Source organism: Daucus carota, chromosome 2 (genome assembly GCF_001625215.2).
Source record: "Daucus carota subsp. sativus chromosome 2, DH1 v3.0, whole genome shotgun sequence".
In the NCBI taxonomy this organism is placed as follows: Eukaryota; Viridiplantae; Streptophyta; class Magnoliopsida; order Apiales; family Apiaceae; genus Daucus; species Daucus carota.
In genome coordinates, this window is record NC_030382.2 from 56,547,516 (window position 1) to 56,567,324 (window position 19,809).

A 19,809-nucleotide genomic window follows, 5' to 3' on the forward strand; every position below is an offset into this window, starting at 1 on the left:
ATTTGAAATTAATTGTGAGTGTAAGTAAGCTGATAGAAGAAAGCTATATTGTTCTGGTGTTCTAAACATCTTGATTTATTGAAAAATCTCCCATAAATTTCTGGTTAATTCTTAAAAAATATTCTTTAAATTTATTAATTAAATCTTTATTTGACTAAAATTTCTCATTTATGAAAAAAAAATTAATAGATCGAAATCAAGAGTTCAACTGTTCCGAGATTTCGAGTTCCATGTCTATCGACATAATAAGAAGGGTCCACGTCCTGCAGTCGATTGCCAGAGACGCTGTTAACCAACATATGGTTTATGGGCTGTTGGATAAATATCTAGCGGCTCAGATTATAACAAAATTTTATTACATCTAGCGGTTAAAAAACGCTAGACAAACGCTGTTTAGCGATTAAAAAGCACTAGACATATAAGAAAAATTTGTTATAATTAGGGCGGCTAAATGTATCCAACACCCCATAAATCAAATGTTAGTTAAGCTGGCTCTGGCAGTCCAGGACCAGCATCCTCATAAGAATTACTCCCTCCGTCCCATTTAATTCTATACGTTTCTTTTTCACTGCTCGACACGCAATTCAATACTCTTATAAAATATAGTTTTATAACTTATTTTTGAAATTTTCTTTTTCTGAATAAAAATATAACATTAAAATTTTTATTTAGAAAAAAAAATTTAAAAATAAGTTATAGAACTATACTTTACAGAAGAGCATTAAAGTCCGTGTCGCGTCCCCATCCCCCAATGTATATAACTCAGGGGGACGGGGGAGTATATAACACGTGGAACGTCTGTTTGTAATTGACAGCTTTGGGATCTATCCTGATTGAGTTTCATTTTTGAATGAATTATTTGTTTTCCGTAAAAGAAAAAAAGAGATAATGGGCAAGCAAAGTCACTCGAACAAGATTCACATCTATTAGATGAGCCTAACAACTTGAATGACAAAGCAAGCAGCTCTAGCTCAGCTTCCGTATAAACGAATCTCTTCTTTCTTTCGTAATATAATATAAATATTATATTTTCAAGTATAAGAAATAAAGAATAAAAAATTTCAGTATCGAGGGTATTCAACTAAAATATTTTATGTATGATCTGCTTACCGATATTTGCGGACAAATACAAGAGATATTCCTATCAAAAATTATATCCTGAAAATCCAACATTAAAATATTGAACAAATCTTTTGCGCATTTATCATATCTTATTATCTTGTGTATGTATTTCTTCGCATGAAACAAATTAAAATGATGAAAAAGATAGGAAACTCTATTTGCAATAACTTTTGCGAGAAGAATAATAATACAACTGTCTATCTCTGATACTAAAAATGGTAGTATCTGGTAGTTGTTCCATGGCAACTCCAACTTGTTGTTTAAAAATTAGAAGCAAAGCCGTCTTAATTCTCTATAACCATTTAATAATATTAATATTCATTTTCATTAGTCTTGTTTTTGTATTTTTCTCAAAAATTTCACATTTTAGTTTGGTGCTCCGGTCAACCAAACAGAGTCTTCAATCCATATTATCCGAATCTGTATCTGGGTTTTGATCTTCGTTTGTTGATCTCAAATGGGTCGGAGACCAAACGACTCCGAGCCCAGTAGATGGGTCACAATGGTGCTTTTGCTCATGGGTCTTGTTTCTTGTTCTTTGGTTTACATGTTTATGTCTGTGGCTTTTAGACCCACCAGTGTTGATCAAAGATTGGATCTTGAGAGTGTGGTTAAGGAAGAGGGTGAATTGGGTGAAGAGAGTGCGGGTGGGTGTTGTAGAGGGATTGAAAATTTGGAGCTTTGGGGGTCTGCTGTGAAATGGGGGACTGATTTTAAGTTTAATACTTCAGAGGAGTGTTGTCAGGCTTGTAAGAAGCTGTGTACTGGGAATGATGGGCCTTGCTTGTGTGATTCTTGGGTGTTTTGTGGGAATCAGGAGGCTTGCGGGCCTAAATTTGGCGAGGTGAGTGTAAATTTGTTATTGTTATGCCTAATAAATTGGATCATTTGTTTGTTTATACTTGTAGGTTACAATCTAGTTACTGTTATGCTTATTGTTATTTACGTGACATGTGAGTACAAACTGGTTTTGTCGAGCGTTTTATCAATGTTACATCTTTTAGATGGATTGTGCAGTTGTTTGATAAGAACAGCTGTTTTGTTCGAAGTTTATTGTTTGCAGTGGGAACAATCAATTACAGACGTAGGCTGTTTATATAAATAGCTGGAGTAAATCCAATAAAGATTGTCGGAATTAACCTGGATACAGCAATTTAATCATACGACGTTTGTAGACAATTTTGAGTTAAAACCTTTACACATTTAATTCTAATGGAACTTACTGATCTGGCGCAGTGTTTCACTTCTCATTTTTATGTTATAAAATGTTATCCTTACAAGTCAGATTGAAAAAGTGGTGTGATCAAGAAAATAGTATGGTGTCTTTTAACATGGAGGCACTTCAAAAGATACCCCTTGTTTGATATCTCATGTCAGCAATTCTTTTAACCAATTATTTTGTATTGATGTTTGGGGGTTCAGTGCTGGTTGAAGAAACAAAAGGATACTTTGGCCCCCGAGCGACAGGAAGTAGGAGAGTCAGTCAGCTGGACGTCTGGCCTTGTTTTCGGCAAAGGAGAGGTATATAAGTAGATGCTTTTGAGCTATATCTGCAACACTTAATTCAAAACAAATGCTATATGTACCTTCCTTTCATTTCGTAAGTGATGAATAGTCGAACACCCATTAGATTCATTATTTATTATAATGATCCTTGCGTTCATATGTTTACTACCTTGCTCACTTGTTCCTTTTGCAGAGATTAGTGTCGGTTACCTTTTACATTGTTTTTTGGCTTGACCTGGTTCTATAAAAAATCTCAAAATTTTAGACCATAGTTATTAATGCATCCATATTGCAATTTTATGTCATATACTGTTAAATCATATATCCACAAAGTTTCCTTAATGTAGAAAAGACATCATATATTTATTATTTCATGGCAAGAACCTAGTAATAAATGGTTAGGTCCTTAATCTAAGAGGATCTTGGATGCTAGCTGGCAGTGCAATTCTCTAAATTTTCTGATATGCTTGGGCAGAAATTAAACTGATCATGCTGCATCTTTTCTTTAAAATGTTGTACTTTATGACAGAACTATATATATCGCCATTCTACCACAATATGCAGTACATATTGCTTCAGTGTTCAGTAATAATTTATTGCTGTGTATACTAGGGACTAGGGTTAGTCTTTATGTTTATACAGAGATATTTATGATTTTTTCTAATACTTATACATCTATATTGTAACCTTATTCTTTCCTTTAAATTTTAAGAGTTTTATTCACTAACTCATTCATTATTACCTCCCGGCAGGGAATTGTTGCGTTGGAAACGGAGCTTGGAACACTTCATATCAAAGTAGGTGGTATTGTCTTTGTGTGGTACACTATACATGCTCCATCAATTTAGTTATAACATCTATTTTCGAACTCGTACTCGGCTCGTATTACTGTTACGAGCTGTGCAGTTCGTGAACCGGCCCGCATTAGTCTGAGCTAGGCGATTAAATTTGCGAGCCGGGCTCGGTTGGTTGGTTCAAACCCGCACAACTGGCCAGCTCTACTTCAGGGCCGGTTTAATCATTTTGGGGGCCTAAAGCAGAATTTATATGGAGGCCTTTTTTTTATCATTCAACCCTTAAATATGTATACTTTTTAGACATTCTTCTAGCATCTTTTTATTCTGTATTATCACTTGATTTATAAAAAAAATAGATTTTTTTCATCAATTTATACTAAAATCATTATCATCAATAACTTTTTCAAGATACTTTAATAAAAGAAGTTACTAAATATCGGGGCCTTCTAAATTTTGGGAGCCTCAAGCGATCCGTAATTGGCTTAATGGACGGCCGCGCTCTACTTGCAGAGATATACATGGCATGCTTTTCAGTAAAGTACTTGCCAAATTGCAATAATTTGTGTAGTCACTTCTTTCTCTACATTACCCTTTCCTTTTTCTTTTTATATCGGGATGATAAACTGGCTTTGCTCAGCTTCTGCCCGACTGTGCGCCACATTCAGTAAATTACATTCTCCAGCTATTGGAGTTGCGCCACTGTGCTGGATGTCGTTTTTACCGTGCAGAAAGTCGAGGGGAGTCTTGGGATTCAGAAGGGAACCACATAAAAGACGTAAGATTTCACTATTTTAACAGCATATGTTTTACTACTTGATTGATTGATTCAAATCTGCTGTATTGTATCCATTTAGACTTCTATTCTGCATTGTACTTTAGAGTCCTAACCTCGCTGTTATTTTACAGGCATCTTTAGGTCCCCCATTTGCACTTGTCCAAGGAGTTATCGAACCTCAAGGAGTCATATTTAACAAAATTCCCAGGGAAGACTGTCCAACAATTAAAAGAGGTTCAGTTGCATGGGTTGGTTCAGGTCCAGAATTCTTTATAAGCCTAGCCAACCACGAAGAATGGAGAAAGACATACACTGTTTTTGGCACCGTACTTCCTGAAGACATGGCAATTGCAGAGAAAATCTCAGAGCTTCCAACAGAAGCAGATGTGTGGAACAACATCAACGTGTCAGTCTTGGAAAAACCTTTACCCCTAATGTTAAAAAGAATTAAAACAAATAGCGGAGATCTAAATTTAAATCAGAAAGCAAGAAGCAAGTGAATTGGTTTGTGCTCCTGCTTTACACTGAGGGTTGTAGTTGGATTCAAAGTAAATGTAGAAAGTCTTCCTAATTAAAGTTACACAGTTTACTGTCCCAGTTTTTCAACGGTGCGAGTTTTTCTTTCTATTTCAGTGTTTTCACCATCACAAGTATCCAGATCCAAACATGCCAGTGGTAGATGTGTTGAAGTGAGAAAGTGTTCAATTGTTCATGGTAGTTGAAAGTGTTCATAGTAGCTTAGTGCCACAAGATAATTTATTTGTATGGCGTGTCAGACATGATAACTTTAGCTGAAATAAGAATATAATTAGGAAAGTGTTTCATATTTATTATTTTCTAAAAATAAATAATTATTTATTAAATAAAGATTATTTATAAGTCTTTATTTAAAATAAATTTTATTCTAAAGATAATATTTCCATATATTTATAATCAGGACAAGATTATTATGTTTTTGTAAAATAAATATATAATTAGTACAAAAGATAATTTATAATATATTATTATAATAGTACTTATTATCATATATAACAAATTACTATCCATAAATTTATCAAAAAAGTAAATTAAAATTGATTTTCATGTATAATAATATTTATTTATAAAAATCAAATAACTTATTTTATTATAAAATAAACTTTCTTTATAAATATTTTTCGATTTATAAACCAAATACATGACCGCACAAATATTAGCATGGAGATGAGAGGAATATAATGTAGCAAGTAGCAATAGAGGAAAAGAGGGGTTGGTGGCAGCGATAAAGCAGTAGTGAATGGGAAACACAAATGACATGAATCTATCCATCCATCCACCCAGAGCCCAACCCCAACTCCCACTCCAACCCCAACCCCAACCCCACCACAACCACAACATAAAGGCCCATCCGAAACTCACCACTATTAACCTACAAGCCAGGCAGCCCTATTCTACTCCATTGGGTTTGGTTTGGTTGATTGTACCAAAACCATTAATAACAAGACAAAAAATAAACGAGATGAAAGAATGGGTGGTGGGGATGCGTTTATGGTGGTGTACTGGTGGACTTGGTTGTGGGGTGGGGTGCACCTCTCCACCACACTCTCTCCTATCCCCCTCCCACACGTCTCCTCTCTCTTCTTTTCTACTCTCTCCTCTATATGTCATCCCCCACTTGCCCCTACCCACCCCCACAATCAATGCCAATGCCTATGCCATCACATACTCTTCCCATTTCAACCATCTCATTGACAACTACCACAACCCTTTTCTCATTTTAACCTATCCCCCTATCTTTTCCCCTCATAGCCATCTATCTTATCTCTTTTTCTTTCTCTCAGGCATTTTGTCAAACACCTTGTGTGCAACGCTTTTTCAGATCTGGAAACTCTACCGAGATCTCGTCTTTTTGGATCTTGATTTCTGGGTTTCGTTTGTGATACAGATCTATGACGACCATTGAAGCCGCTCCGGCCAAGATCCCCCGGAAGTTTCCGCCGCCGTGTTGGACCCAAGAAGAAGCTTTGGCTTTGATTGAGGCTTATCGTGAGAGATGGTACGCTCTCCGCCGTGGGTACCTCCGCACCGCCGATTGGGACTCGGTGGCTGACGCCGTCGGTCAACGCTGCCCTGGTGCGTCTCCGGCGAAGACGTCGGCGCAGTGCCGCCACAAGATGGAGAAGCTTAGGCAACGTTATCGGGCGGAGAAACAGCGGTCTCATTCGTATCCAGGTCGGTTCTTTTCGTCATGGTTTTATTTCGATAGTATGGATGCTATGGAGAATGGAACATCACCCGGTGATGGATCCAATCAGGTTACTGTTGTTGAACATAATTCCGTGCCGCTAGGTTTTAATTTGAAGAATACTAGTAAGAAAATTGCGAATGATTTTCCGAGTCCTAATGTTGATCATGAGGGTGTTTTGTTTCGAGGGGGGTTTCGTGTTAAAGGTGTGAATGATCGGAATACGGTGCCTTTAGGATTCAGGTTAAAGAATTCAGATAAGATTGATGCGAAATTGAATCCTAATGTTGGGTATAGAGTTCCAAGTGGTTATCCGTTTTATTTGAATGGTGGTTCAGATGAAGAAAATGAGAATAATGGCAGTCAATTTGAAGGCGGGTCTTCCGATTATAGGGCAGAGAAGTTTGGTAATGGTGGGATTAGGATTAAAACTCCCAGTGATCAGATGATGCCGCCTTCTTTTAGGGCTCGAAAGGTGGGCAAGTTTGAGGGGAAGGTCGATCGTGAATATGAATGTGATGATGGTGGTGGTTATGATGGCGTTGGTGAAGATGGTGATGGCGAGTATTGGGTGAAAGTACCCCATGATAGAAATTCAGCTCCGGTGGGAACAAGGCAAAAGTTCAGTAACAAGAATGACAGGAACTCGAGTCCTAGTGTTGATCCTAGGTTCATGAATGGGTTTCCTTCCCAAGCAAGATCTGATTATGACAGAAAGAGTGGCAGTAATGGAGTTAAGAGAGGGAGAAATCCAATTGAAGATATGGTTTCGTCTATTAAATCCCTTGGGGAAGGATTCGTGAAGATGGAAAAGATGAAGATGGAGATGGCGAAAGAAATTGAGAAGACGAGAATGGATATGGAGATGAAGCGGAATGAGTTGTGGATTGAGTCACAACAACAGATTGTGGATGCTTTAGTGAAGGGTTTATTTGAAAAGAAGGTGAAATCCCCTGATTCATAGATAGACTAAACATTAACGGCTTTAAGTTTCTTCCTATAATTGTATTGTTATATATGAGATCAACTTATATATATATGATCTGTATCTGGTAATTTAGTAGTATTAATGTAACATTTTCAATTTGTATCTATCCTGCCGTGGCCTTAAATATGATAAGTTTTCCACAACCCTGCATATTTTACTTAACACTACTAAGTATGTTAGAGGAATCAAGATTTTGTGATGAAGGTTTATTGTTGTAACTGTAATCAAACATATGGAAATGTGTTTGTCATGTTCGTTAGCTTGTGTTCTTGAATCTTTGCAAGTTTATGGGTTTTACCCCTTCTTGGAAATGTGTGCAGGCCTGTGATTGTGATTGGTGGTCATCTTTGCATTTCATTGTTGAAAACAACGTATTTAAAGTTATCAATAGCCGATTTTTGGAACATTGATTGGGATCCTTGCAGCTTGCATAGTTGCGTGTCATTGTTGAAAACAATTTAGTCGGCTTTAAATTTTTTTCCCACAAACGAGTTCCTTGCACTTTATTGTTGAAACAAATTGCTTTCTTTTAAAGTTGATATTTTAATTGTAAATCAGTTTATATTTCAAATTTGTTTTGTTTTGTGTAAATTAGTCTTTTTAACTTGTTACTGAAAACAAGTAATTTGCCCTAACTATCGCCTAAATCTGATCTTCACCTAACCCTTGATTTTGACATGGCTTAATTTGCCACATACATTGATATTTTAGCCTACTAAAGTTACAAACTGTAATATAGATAATTTCTCTCTACTCGGAATTGTCCAACTTTAAATATGGATTGGATGGATCGAAAGTCATCAAATCACATCCAATAGTAATAGACAAGTATGGAACGGACATCGCAAGCAATCCAGAACTGTGTCTACAACCATGCAAGGAATACACAACACACAACAAAAGGATTCTAAACAGCACAAACAGCATTCTTCTAAATCAATCGAATCGTCTCTGGTGAAGTTGTTTGGAAATTCGCCTGCTCCTCGAGTACTAGTGTTGGCTCCTTTAGTACTAGTCTTCGCTTCTTCCCCAGCTGCTGCTGTTGGAGTCTCATCATTCTCATTGCCTCTGCTCATAGGCTTGACTACTTGATTACTCAATTTTGTTTCTGGTGGCACCGGATTACTATCCTCCTTATCTTGCTTCAAACTCTCCGGTTCGATATGTACATCATTCCAGATGATCTTTGGTTGAGATAATGCTTGATCGTCTGCAGCTTTGTTTGAAGAAACCTCCTTAGAAGACATTATCTGTATTTTATCAAGACAATTATAATTTATATAATATGAATACGATCTGCGAATAATACAATCAAATATGTGAATAACAGATCGTGTATAAAATTAAAAAACAAACATAGAATGATGCTAAAGAAGATACAAATTCTCGAGTTCAGTCAAAACTGCTTTCCGCCTCTCACCGTATGTGTTGAGTCGGAGGACAGAGTAAAGGAGTGACGGATAGGTAGTTTTGAGAAAATCCTAACAATCTATAGGTATATATATAGGGTTGGGGTTGTGGAGTAAGATTCAGAATAGGATTTGGTTGGAAATATTGGACTCCTATTAGAGTTTGATATTTTAAAGTTAAACTCATATTTTGGTTAGGCCAATTTCTTCTTATAAATACTCCCATGTAATTATAAAATCACAACAATTTGAGAGATCAATAAAATTAGTGTGGTTTGTGGAGTAGAATTTTTCGAACCACGTAAAATCTTTGTCTTGTGTGATTGTCGTTTATTTTCTTGTTCTTGTTTATTCGCTGTACTCAACAACTTGTGCGCTACTCTTTTTCATAATTAAATATCATCAATCATGGAATCGGCGTAAAACTTGCAAGTTAGTCTGCTCCATTAATAATCTGAAACATAATCAGATTAATTTATATCAAGATATACACCATATTAATTAATTTGAAACAAAATCAAATTAATTTATGTCATAATACAATCCCAGTGAAAAATAATAATTTTCATTATTTAAATAATATTTTTGAATTATCATATCTTACACATTTCTTGATCATAATTCTCAAAATATGATTTATCAAAATGAGACTTACACCAATATTTTCCAACAATTCAAACCCTAATATTTTTAGTTTTTGAAAAAATCACACGTGACTTCAAATTCAAAGCTCGATATCCAAATTTAAAGATGGTATATTCAATTGGGATTTTAATGTATTGTTTTTAATCTATGAATTTTAATGGAGTATACCTGATTTTGATTTTATGTGGATTCTTGATAAAATGTCGCAGAGTTCACATGATTCTTAATGATTTAAGGAGAATAATTTAAAATCTCATTGATTTTGATTGGATTTCAAAAAACTAAAAATACACTGAGAAATTCCACAAAATCTATCATTTTATGAAACCCAAAAAAAATCTATTAGCATTTGAATATTTTTAGATTTTAAATAATCCCAATTGAATATCATCTACGTAAATAGTTGACACTGCTAATTTGATTGTTACATCTCAAAACTTCTTCATCTTTTTTGCTGAATATTATGAAACTTCAAGAAAATGCACTCAAAAATAAGCAAAAACTGTTTAGAAGAAGTGTTTTTTTTAAATGTAGAAACCTGCAGCCGCCACCCTTCGCTGCGCAGTGGATAAAGCTATTAATACTATTTTTAAATTCATCAATTTAATCTCATTTCTCTTAGAATTCAGATGGGCGGTGTGTCTTCGTCCCATAGTAACACAAATTTTCACAAATTTTCTCCGTGTCATATTATTATTATTTTCACATTTTATAAGTATTTTAAGATTATAGAAAAGATAATGAGATTTACTCATTTTTTTGTTTAAGATAAAAATTATTATTTATTCACGAAAACTAAAAAATAAGTAGAGTCGTCAAATTTTTTATACCTTAAAACACATACGAAAAGTTAAAATAACTTCTAATTTGGAATTTATATTTTTTTAGAGATCGTTTGATTGGTAAGGTGTTATGGGGTTGGAATCACGAATCGGGTTAAGATGATATGAGATTGAGGTATCACTTTTGATATCACGTGTTTGGTTGAGCGCTGAAATGAATATGATTGTATTAAAATATTTATGAGTTGTTAATTATAATTAATATAAAATATTATAAAATTAATACTTATATATATTTTTGAGTCATTAATTTCATTTTGTGTTAATAAATTTGAATGAAATGATATAAATAGTAATGAAAACAAAAGGAAAAAAAATTGATTCTCAAACTCAAGTTTTATACTTATCTTCACTCTTGGGTATAAAAAACTCATATTTTGTGGGTTTGAGGAATGACTTTCATAAAAGAAAATTTTCAACCAAACACCAAGTATGAATTTAGAATGAACCAAATGACCCCTTAATTATTCCTTGGGAGATCACTTTTTTCCTATGTCTTGTATAAAAGGATATATTCTAATTGTTTCACCAAAGAAGGTACACCATTGAAATTTGAAACAACTGCTTTCATGAATAAGTTGTTTTTCAACAAGTTCTTAGCTAATGAACTTGGATCTCCACTTTGGTTTGGTTAGATGAGTTTAGAGTTACTCCATCAACACTAGCCTCCTCCAGATCCTCTCCTTGGTATGTTGAATGAACTCCATACAACACATAGAACAATGTTATCAGGCAAGCCCATATGCCAAACCTCTGGTATGACAGTTTTGGTAGTGTAGTCATGAGGAACACATTGAGGAAGATTGATATAGCTGCTGGCCATGGCATAAAGGGAACTGACCATTCCGATGACCTTGGTACACAGGGGACAATGTACTGGAAAATGGCGGTGACTATGATCATGGAAACGCCACACAGTACCATACTCCACCACTGTTGATTGAGTTTCCAGAGTAACGAGAGGCCAAGTGAGATGCATGAGAGTATGAAGAGGTAGAGGAGAGTGTGCAGTGGTAGATTGTTGTTACTAATCACATAACGACGATAGATAAGTGCATTTGCCACTAAGTAGAACACCAAGAGTGTGCCAATGGAGATCATTTCAATTACAATGTTTAGTTCAGTAAAAAGTGCAATTGTTGCTTGACAAACTCCTGCATATCAAATTGTGAACAACACTGTCAATTTTAGCAACATCGTGTAGTATAAAGATATGGTTTCTTAGTAGACTTACCTAAGGTGATGGTTGCATTCAGTGGGGTGCCTGTTGAAGGATGAACCTTGGCAAACCAGGATGGAACAAGTCTCGCCCTTCCAATAACGCAAAGATACCTAGCTTGGCCAAGCATGGCAACCAGAAGAGAAGCAATAATCCCGAGGCTTGCACCAGCTCCAACAACATTGCCAGCCCATTTCCAACCTTTCGTTTGGAAGGCGATTGAAAAAGATGCACTATCTGATATCTATGAATCATTTGAAGAATGCCTATTTATAAGGAAATTTCACAAACTGGACTTGATACAAGATCTTTTTTATATTTCTTCTTTTATTTCCAGAAACATTGTTAACAACATGAGTTCACTGACCTTGTCATAAGGAACCATCATACACAATGCCAATGCCATTAGACAATAAAGAACAGAAACAATGAGGACTGAACCCACAATGCCCACTGGAAGACTCTTTGAAGGGTTCTTAATCTCTTCTGCCAAGGTTGAAACAGAGTCATAGCCGATATAGCTAAAATAAACGATTGCAGCACCATCAAGAACACCTTTTACACCATAAGGAGCCAAACCTCCAGGCTTCACCAAGTTCTCAGAAGATCCATTGCAGAAACCAGCAATTATAATAAACCCGAAGAAGATCACATGGAAGACTGTCATTACAAGGTTTATCATGGAGCTCTCCTTGGTACTGCAGTTCAAATTAAAAAACATCAATGAGATCACCATTCAGCAGTTTCACAGGCCACTATAACAAACACCATATTCTGTTAAGCACAAAAAGTAATACAATAGTTATTTTAAGGGTAATAACTAATAACTCATAATAACTAAACCAATACCAGATATACCATGTGAGTCATATTTATAACTCTGAAACAACTGATACATGACTGATACTACCAAAAGTTATAAATTTGTTCATCCACTGCAGTCTGCAAATATATTATGCAAGTATCAAAACAAGCCAACCTGTGGCATAGACAAAGAGTGAGAAGTATGACTAGAGCAACAGCTGGGAAGTCCAACATGTTGTAGCCTTTCACCAGTCCGTTCACCTCAACTCGCCATGAGTTGGGATCATTTTCTCCAAATACACAGCACAAATACTCCGTAAAACTTCTTGCCACAGCAGCATTTGAGAGAACATACTCCATCAATATATTTGCCCCAGCAAAATAACCTACGAACTCTCCTGCACCAATTCAGAAGATAAAATTGATGTTAAAACACACATATCACATGTCCAGTAAGTAAAAAGCAATAACATAGTTCTATATGAGTTCAGCGTTGAGCTTCATACCAAAGGTCACCCTTAGATAACTAAAGGCACCACCAGCAACTGGAATCTGTACTGAGAACTCGGTATAGCACAAAGAAGACAGCAGAGCTGATACACCGGCAATAATATAGGATAAGAAAACAGAAGGACCAGAATTACTTCGGGCCACACGACCAGTTGTGACAAAAACTCCAGCACCAAGCATACCTCCAACTCCGAGAGCTACCAAATCATACCACATGAGTTTTCTCTTCATATTTGCACCAGACCTTAGCCTCAGCTGATTAAGTTCTTGGTCTGGTGTCCATGTAGCTAACATTCTCTTCCTAAGCCTATGAGGCGTTCTGGCGAGTGAATGAAGATAACTGAAGAAAGAAATTTCGTCAGGTCTTGTTGGTTGATTGATGTCCTCCATTTACTACAATTTCAGTACATATGACTTTGGAGTTCATCATGCTCTTTTTATATGCAGAGGGACTGGAAAGAACAATATAACTAGGTTCCTTAATTGATGTCCCTTGATGTTCTGAAATGACCAGGTTGTCCTTCAGGGCTACAAGTCCATTATGTCTTGTCACTCTCTCCCTCTTTACAAAACAAATCTTTTATTAGCACAAACCTCCAATGGGGTTCTATACGAAAGGCATGCCCTGAAAGTTTTTGGTTAGCAAAAGAAAAGATTGTTCTGAAAGGTTCCTGTCAGAGGAATCACAGGGATTATATGACTTTAATCCTTCGACGTTTCCTAGCCAAAACTTTAAGAAGATGTGACAAGCATCCTATAAGCACCATTCAAAGCTCTCAAAGATTTCTTTCAAAGGTCTTGCGAATATTTGAATTAACTGAAAAAATAAAGGTGTCATGTGGTTTATTATGCCCACGTCCCTAACTATCGCCCTGTAAACGTTCTCAGGATGTGTTAATAAGGTTGGTGAATAACTAGATATTGGTTTAGTAGTCTGTCAAAGATGATGCAGTACTTCCATGCTTCTACTGTTGTCATAGTTTTCATTAGATTCACAGATGCTTACATACATATCAAGAATATCAACAGAACTTTGATTACTATTTTGCTTCTAATTTCTGCTTGCACTATTAAATTTTGTGCATAAGTTGTGCATAAAGTTTTATTCACATCAGCATCTGCAAATTTTGCATCAGACACAATCTTTTCTTTACGGATTACTTCTCTATAAACACTGATATCTAGCTTAAGAACAAATGTTCTTCCATTACATGAGTCATTATGTCTGGAGACTCTAGGGAAGGCTTCATAATTGTTGTGAAATCATATCTTATATAGTAATTGATATATACTCTTTTTTTTATTTCCCAGAAAATATATTCCATTTTTAATGTACACAGAAGCTGCATAAGCATGATCCTATATTCTGACATAATAATTTCCCAAAGATAAGATAGTTTTATCTAGATTCCAAGTAAGCAAAGTTATTTCTCCACCATAGACAGGAGGAAAGCATGAATATGATAAAGAGTTAATTAAGTTTCTTTACCAGAGCTTGTCCAAAGAGGGTACACCAGAACTTTATCTAACAAAGCTGATCACTAATACACTGTATTTGAACAGATGGTACTAATTTAATAAGAAATGAACAATTCAAGTCATCAATCAAGATCTTATCAAGTAGCTACTCTCTACTTTAAGCAGGCTTGATCTACCAAAATGGACCTCTGTCTTGGTCTAGCAAAGCATAGTTTGGTAATTATAAGACATATACCTATTGCTCAATCTTTATAGTGCCTACAAATAATGCGTCAACTCCCGTGAAGATTTGGCTATTGTTGGTTCTTTGCTTTTAGTAGATTAGTCTTCCAAATAATTAAATCTTCATGAGGAAAAGATTTGAAGGGTAATAGAAATTAACAAAAAGATAAGAAAAAAATTGTCTGGAAAGAAAGTGGGAGAGATAGTGGCAGAACATCAGCACCAACCAAAGGCTTTGTCTACGCCACATTCAATATTTTCTTAGCTTTTGATACAAGTATAAAGTCAGAAAACCCTCTCTGGGAAGAATAAAATCCAAACACTGTGATAGCCTCTGGGAGAGAAAGAGCAAAGAGTCTTCGTTGGTTGTTAAGCTTGCTAATATTCCATGTCAGTTTCATAATCATCCATTGAGAATCATGACTTAGATATAGTTTCTTATAGATTCTTATTCTCTTCAGTGAATTGTATAAGCATCAACCAATTGCAACAGAATATATGGTTGAGACTGAGTGGTCCTTAGCCCCTTGTTCCTTTAAGTCTCTACGTGTCGAGATGGGACACTTTTATACCTTTTTATTTGAAGTGTCAATCTTTTGTCATTATAGAAATGATGCATATTTGATTAGCTTCTGCATAAAATTTCAAGGCTATATCTCCAGTACTTGAACGCCCAGAGTCAATATATTTCTCAAGCTAATCATGGTTTTAAAGTAATCATAGGGCTCTGAACAGATGTGAAATCACTAAACACAGTACTTATTTGTCTTTATATATACTTTTGAAACTATAACACACTCCCTTGGCAAACACTATCAAGTATCGTTTGCCTTTCATCACCTTTGTGTGAAATTTTCTACCTAATCAAAACATCCCCAGCCAGTTGGTTTCAGATTTTATGCCACAAGAAACTGAAATTAATTTCTATCAGAAAGCTTAAAACGTCAAAGACTTAGCAAAGGGCATCAGTGAAGCACTTAGTAGGGCTACAATGTATAAGATTATTACTCTTATATAAGGAGATTCTCTAGAAGAAATACCGGGCTGTGCTTCTGGCGGCTACATTCTATTTGGCAGTGATCGGCTCAAACCCATCTAAAAACAAGATAAGCATTATTATGCAACAACAACAACAACAACAAAAAAACAAACATACGAGCATTAGTAGGCTGTAGTTTCTGCAACTTGCCAATAAGTAATTTGTTAATACTATCAGCAAGACAACTAAATTCATATGTACGTTTACCAGTAGTTGGTTCTACAGTAAAGGTGATGGTCTTAAATTGTATAATGTATTATGATTAAGACGCGGCATACTTAGAGCCACTGAAATTGGATTAAAAAGGTATAAACACGGGCTAAGCATAATCTTTAATGAGTTTAATATAAAAAGATTAAGGGGAGAGATGTTAATTTGATCTTTCTATGTGATTAGTTGCTGAGTTGCACTCAATAGGAAAGTGAAACGCAGTTTTAGTTTTTTCACTGGATTTTCTCAACTGAGCACCCAATTTCTTTAGACCTTGTAAAAGAAATCAGTGTATACTTAGGGTGTTTGGATTTCTTCGAAATGGGAATCAGGTATGACAATGAAGGGTGTGAGAAAGGGAATGATATGAAATACCCAAGTGTAGTTAGGGAATGATCTTCCCATCTAATGAGAATGATGTTCCTCTTTATAGCTAACTAAATTGCTGTCCAAACACCCATAATGGGATAAAGACTCTGATTCTCGTTAACCGGGCTTATTAACGGTTAATCATAAACCAGACACTTCTTTAGAAAGTTAAGAGAAATTATTTAATATCTTGATAAGTATGAAGATTCTGAAATTTTTCAAGGGCAAAAATTACATTCATCAATGGCATCCAACAAAAAAACAAGGTCAGTTGATAATGGTCATTACACCAATTGAGATTTAACATCTCCAGGACCTTCCATTTGATGTAAAACAAGCCTCAATTCATGGACCCATATTTCACCCAAGCAAAACTCATAGTGGTATCCAGCCTAGGTGTGGTTTAGTTTAATAAGACACCCACATGAGTGACACTGATGGCTTCTAAACACTATATTGGTTGAAACTTGCAAAGAGGGATATTCATTTATTCTTTCAAGCAGCATATGCCATTTTGTATGGATGAGAATAACTAAAAGAATAGCTAAAAGATTAATATTAAAGACCTCACACATCAATTTGCAGTTCCTGCACCTTCAGGTTCAGAGAACTGGAAAAACCAGTCCATTTTATATGAAAGTTATTATGTAATAAGACTTATGTTTTAGTTCTGAATTTTTAAGGGACGGAAGCAAATCAAAGCAGCTATACACTCATTTTATCTTACGTCTGAAGAGAAAGTTTTAGAATGATATCGAATGTAATTTTAATTTTATTCTTTCTGTTTTCCTCCTAATTTAAAACTCCGAAGTAGAGATTCCACCTTATGAAAAAATCTGGAAGAGGGCCTTATGAAGCCAGATCAATATATCAGTGTCTGCATGACATGTAAAGAATCAAAATCTGTGATAGAAGTAGGGTTATAATTTTGATTCATGTAATTGAATCATCCTGCACTCATCTATAAGTAAGGTTGCTACATTTCTAGTATTTTGTATTTAGATCTTTAAAGAGGCACACTGGCCTAATTTGGATTCAATATTAAAAAAGTCGCAACCTTTGAGAAGTCTAAAGCAAAAACATCCAAGATAATGCAATAATTAGGCCTAAGCTTTCTAGTCATTGTTGCACATAGCCACTAACAAGCTAGGTTCAAGTTCTTGTTCCTCTGATATATACTATACCTGAATGTGCCACTGCCAATATCATCTACTTTTTTAAAACAAAATTAACATATATTAATAATTTATTAAGATAGGAACAATCAAAAGATTACACATGAGATCAAGGAAGTATGGTGTGTTCTAAATATGGAAAAAGACAAAAACAGAACTTAATGGTTAGATCAGATTTCAGGTTCTGTCTTTTTATGATTGCTTTTGATTCATCATACTACAAGAAAGATCAGAGAAAATCTAGTCACTTAAGATGGTCTGCCATAGTTGTAAAGAAACCAATCATTTGTGATATGAAAACAACACCCTTTCAATAGATAGGTTTTACTCTTTGACCTACAGGCAAGTAACTTTATTTGCAGTTAACACATAAGAAAAAAGAAGAGGATTTCTGTGTCTATGACTCAAAACTGTCCCTCGGATATGTAAAGATAAATTTCTTTCGCAGAAGTAGTCCCAGGAAGCTAAAATGTTGGAGGGCCCAAAACATCACATGCAAATACGATTTATATATGGGAAAAGAGTTTCTACAGGTCCGTGTTATGTAACAGTCCCCCCTACCATTTGGAATTACTTAGTGTATGACCTGAGCCTTTATCTCAAAGTGTGGTATATGATATCTTGGACCCGACGCTCTTTTAGAAATCATGTAATACCAGAAGCCAAATTCCAATTGAGGTTGGAGTTACAATAAGGAAAAGAACAAACCAATCAGCATCATTACAAGGGTACATCTGCCGCCATCCACCAGAACTAAAGTCACAAACTTTAAATGACAGGATGGCTTTGATTATATCCCTTGACAAAAGAACTTTATCTTTCTTAAATTTGTTATAACAGACCCAGGGGCTAGGGGAAGAAATACCAGCAAGTGTCAAGCTTTTTCATTCCCCTTCAAGTTGGGCCATGTACTCTCCACATCAATCATGAATGCTTTCAAAGCTTAGGTTGTTTATTATAAAGTTAACCTACAAGATTTTGTGCTTATGATGCCAATAATAGGAAGCCAGTAAATGGTGTACAGACCTGACTGGCCTATATGACATTTGCCGAAGTCATTGTCCACAGCTCACAGGTGGCAACTTTAAAGCGGAATTTATGCAAATCCAACATCAGTAGCAGATTATACAAGTGATAAGTGATGCATGCATTCTTACTAATCAACAGGTAGGATATATGCTCAAGCAATCAATTAGTTCAAAATGTAACTATATTACCTGGATTGTGTGTTGAACACAGATATTAATACAAGTGTCTGGTACTAAATTCAAAAATTAACAAAAACTAGTATTCTTGGATATGAATCCTGAACTGGACTCATTGGTGCGGAAATTTGACATGCAAGCTTCACCAGTGTAAAAATATATATATGACCTTAATTCAGTCAATGACAATCAACTAAATATGACAAATTAAAAGCATAAAATTAAATGGATAACTTAAAAAAAGAGGGTCATCCAATTACCTTGCTTTTTGTACACAAGTTGTCAGTGGACCTTGGATATATCTGAACCAGATTTCTGCAAGTTGAAGTGTGCAGTTTCATAAGAGATTGGACTGATATTCCACACCTGCACTCGTGTCATGTCGACAATGGTTCATGGACAATAGGAGAACTGCACATTATCATAAACGTCAGGTCTGTAAGTAATCTATTTTTCGTAAAAACTGCACAAATCTAGTTAAAACATCTTTGTGACAGTTGTTGGTGCCAGTGAACAGAAAACTTCAACTCAACTTGCCTTGTCTTTCGTATTTCACCACAAAATTTGTATGTCTAGCATCTTCTATCTGGATATGAAAATGCTGACATGACATCCATCCGGACAAGCCGAAAACATTCTGGCACATCAAAAACCTTCACCACTGAGTTTGGAAGGACAGTAATTCCAATAGATCCTGTCTTCAGGAATGTAGGAGTAGAACGCAACTACCATGATGACACTATTACATACTATACATCTCATAAATTCAGGTGCTATCCATATCTTTCTGTTGAAGCTGATTACACATCAAAAGTAGCTATAGAACAGAAGGTAAATGAATGACTGATAAAGATACTATAGTACATGAATTACGTTTCTTCATCCAGATGTGTTACCTCCATAGATATAGATGAAAGGTTCCCAGAATATTATTAGCATTCGATGAACAATTTGATGCAGCTGAATGCACAAGTATTGCCCCATAGTTTTGCCCAGAAGTGTATCATGCCCCTCACTATGGAGAGGGAGAGATATCAGCCCCTTTAAAGTACTGCAACGACTTAAGGCAATGCAATACGCTCATCTCGACCGTTGTTAGTTCAGCCATATTTTTCACTGGGTAACCCCCTCGATGGATTGAAAAATTAGAAGGTGGCGCAGTACAAACACATGTAACGATGATCGTGAAGCTAATCATCACGCTCACTTTTTTTTTTATAAAGGTCAATTACAGAAATTTAAATACTCACGCACTCTGTCTCTCATTAC

At 35.5% G+C, this 19,809-nt stretch overlaps 3 protein-coding genes across 3 annotated transcripts; 2 read left to right on the forward strand and 1 right to left on the reverse strand.

The window, feature by feature from the left end:
- Positions 1-1,416: 1,416 nt before the first annotated feature.
- LOC108210188 (uncharacterized) lies at positions 1,417-4,827 on the forward strand. The gene is made up of 5 exons (XM_017381470.2): positions 1,417-1,966; positions 2,545-2,643; positions 3,381-3,425; positions 4,063-4,200; positions 4,332-4,827. The coding sequence occupies exons 1-5, from the start codon at positions 1,580-1,582 to the stop codon at positions 4,698-4,700; spliced, it is 1,038 nt and encodes a 345-aa protein (XP_017236959.1). The 5' UTR covers positions 1,417-1,579; the 3' UTR covers positions 4,701-4,827.
- A 559-nt stretch (positions 4,828-5,386) lies between these two features.
- LOC108209730 (uncharacterized) lies at positions 5,387-7,516 on the forward strand. The gene has a single exon (XM_017380796.2). The coding sequence runs from the start codon at positions 6,129-6,131 to the stop codon at positions 7,386-7,388; it is 1,260 nt and encodes a 419-aa protein (XP_017236285.1). The 5' UTR covers positions 5,387-6,128; the 3' UTR covers positions 7,389-7,516.
- Positions 7,517-10,754: 3,238 nt separating this feature from the next.
- LOC108206859 (cationic amino acid transporter 6, chloroplastic) lies at positions 10,755-13,346 on the reverse strand. Its single transcript, XM_017377281.2, has 5 exons — positions 12,838-13,346; positions 12,507-12,729; positions 11,895-12,225; positions 11,543-11,771; positions 10,755-11,462 (listed from the first exon to the last, which is right to left on the reverse strand). The coding sequence occupies exons 1-5, from the start codon at positions 13,229-13,231 to the stop codon at positions 10,909-10,911; spliced, it is 1,731 nt and encodes a 576-aa protein (XP_017232770.1). The 5' UTR covers positions 13,232-13,346; the 3' UTR covers positions 10,755-10,908.
- Positions 13,347-19,809: the final 6,463 nt, after the last annotated feature.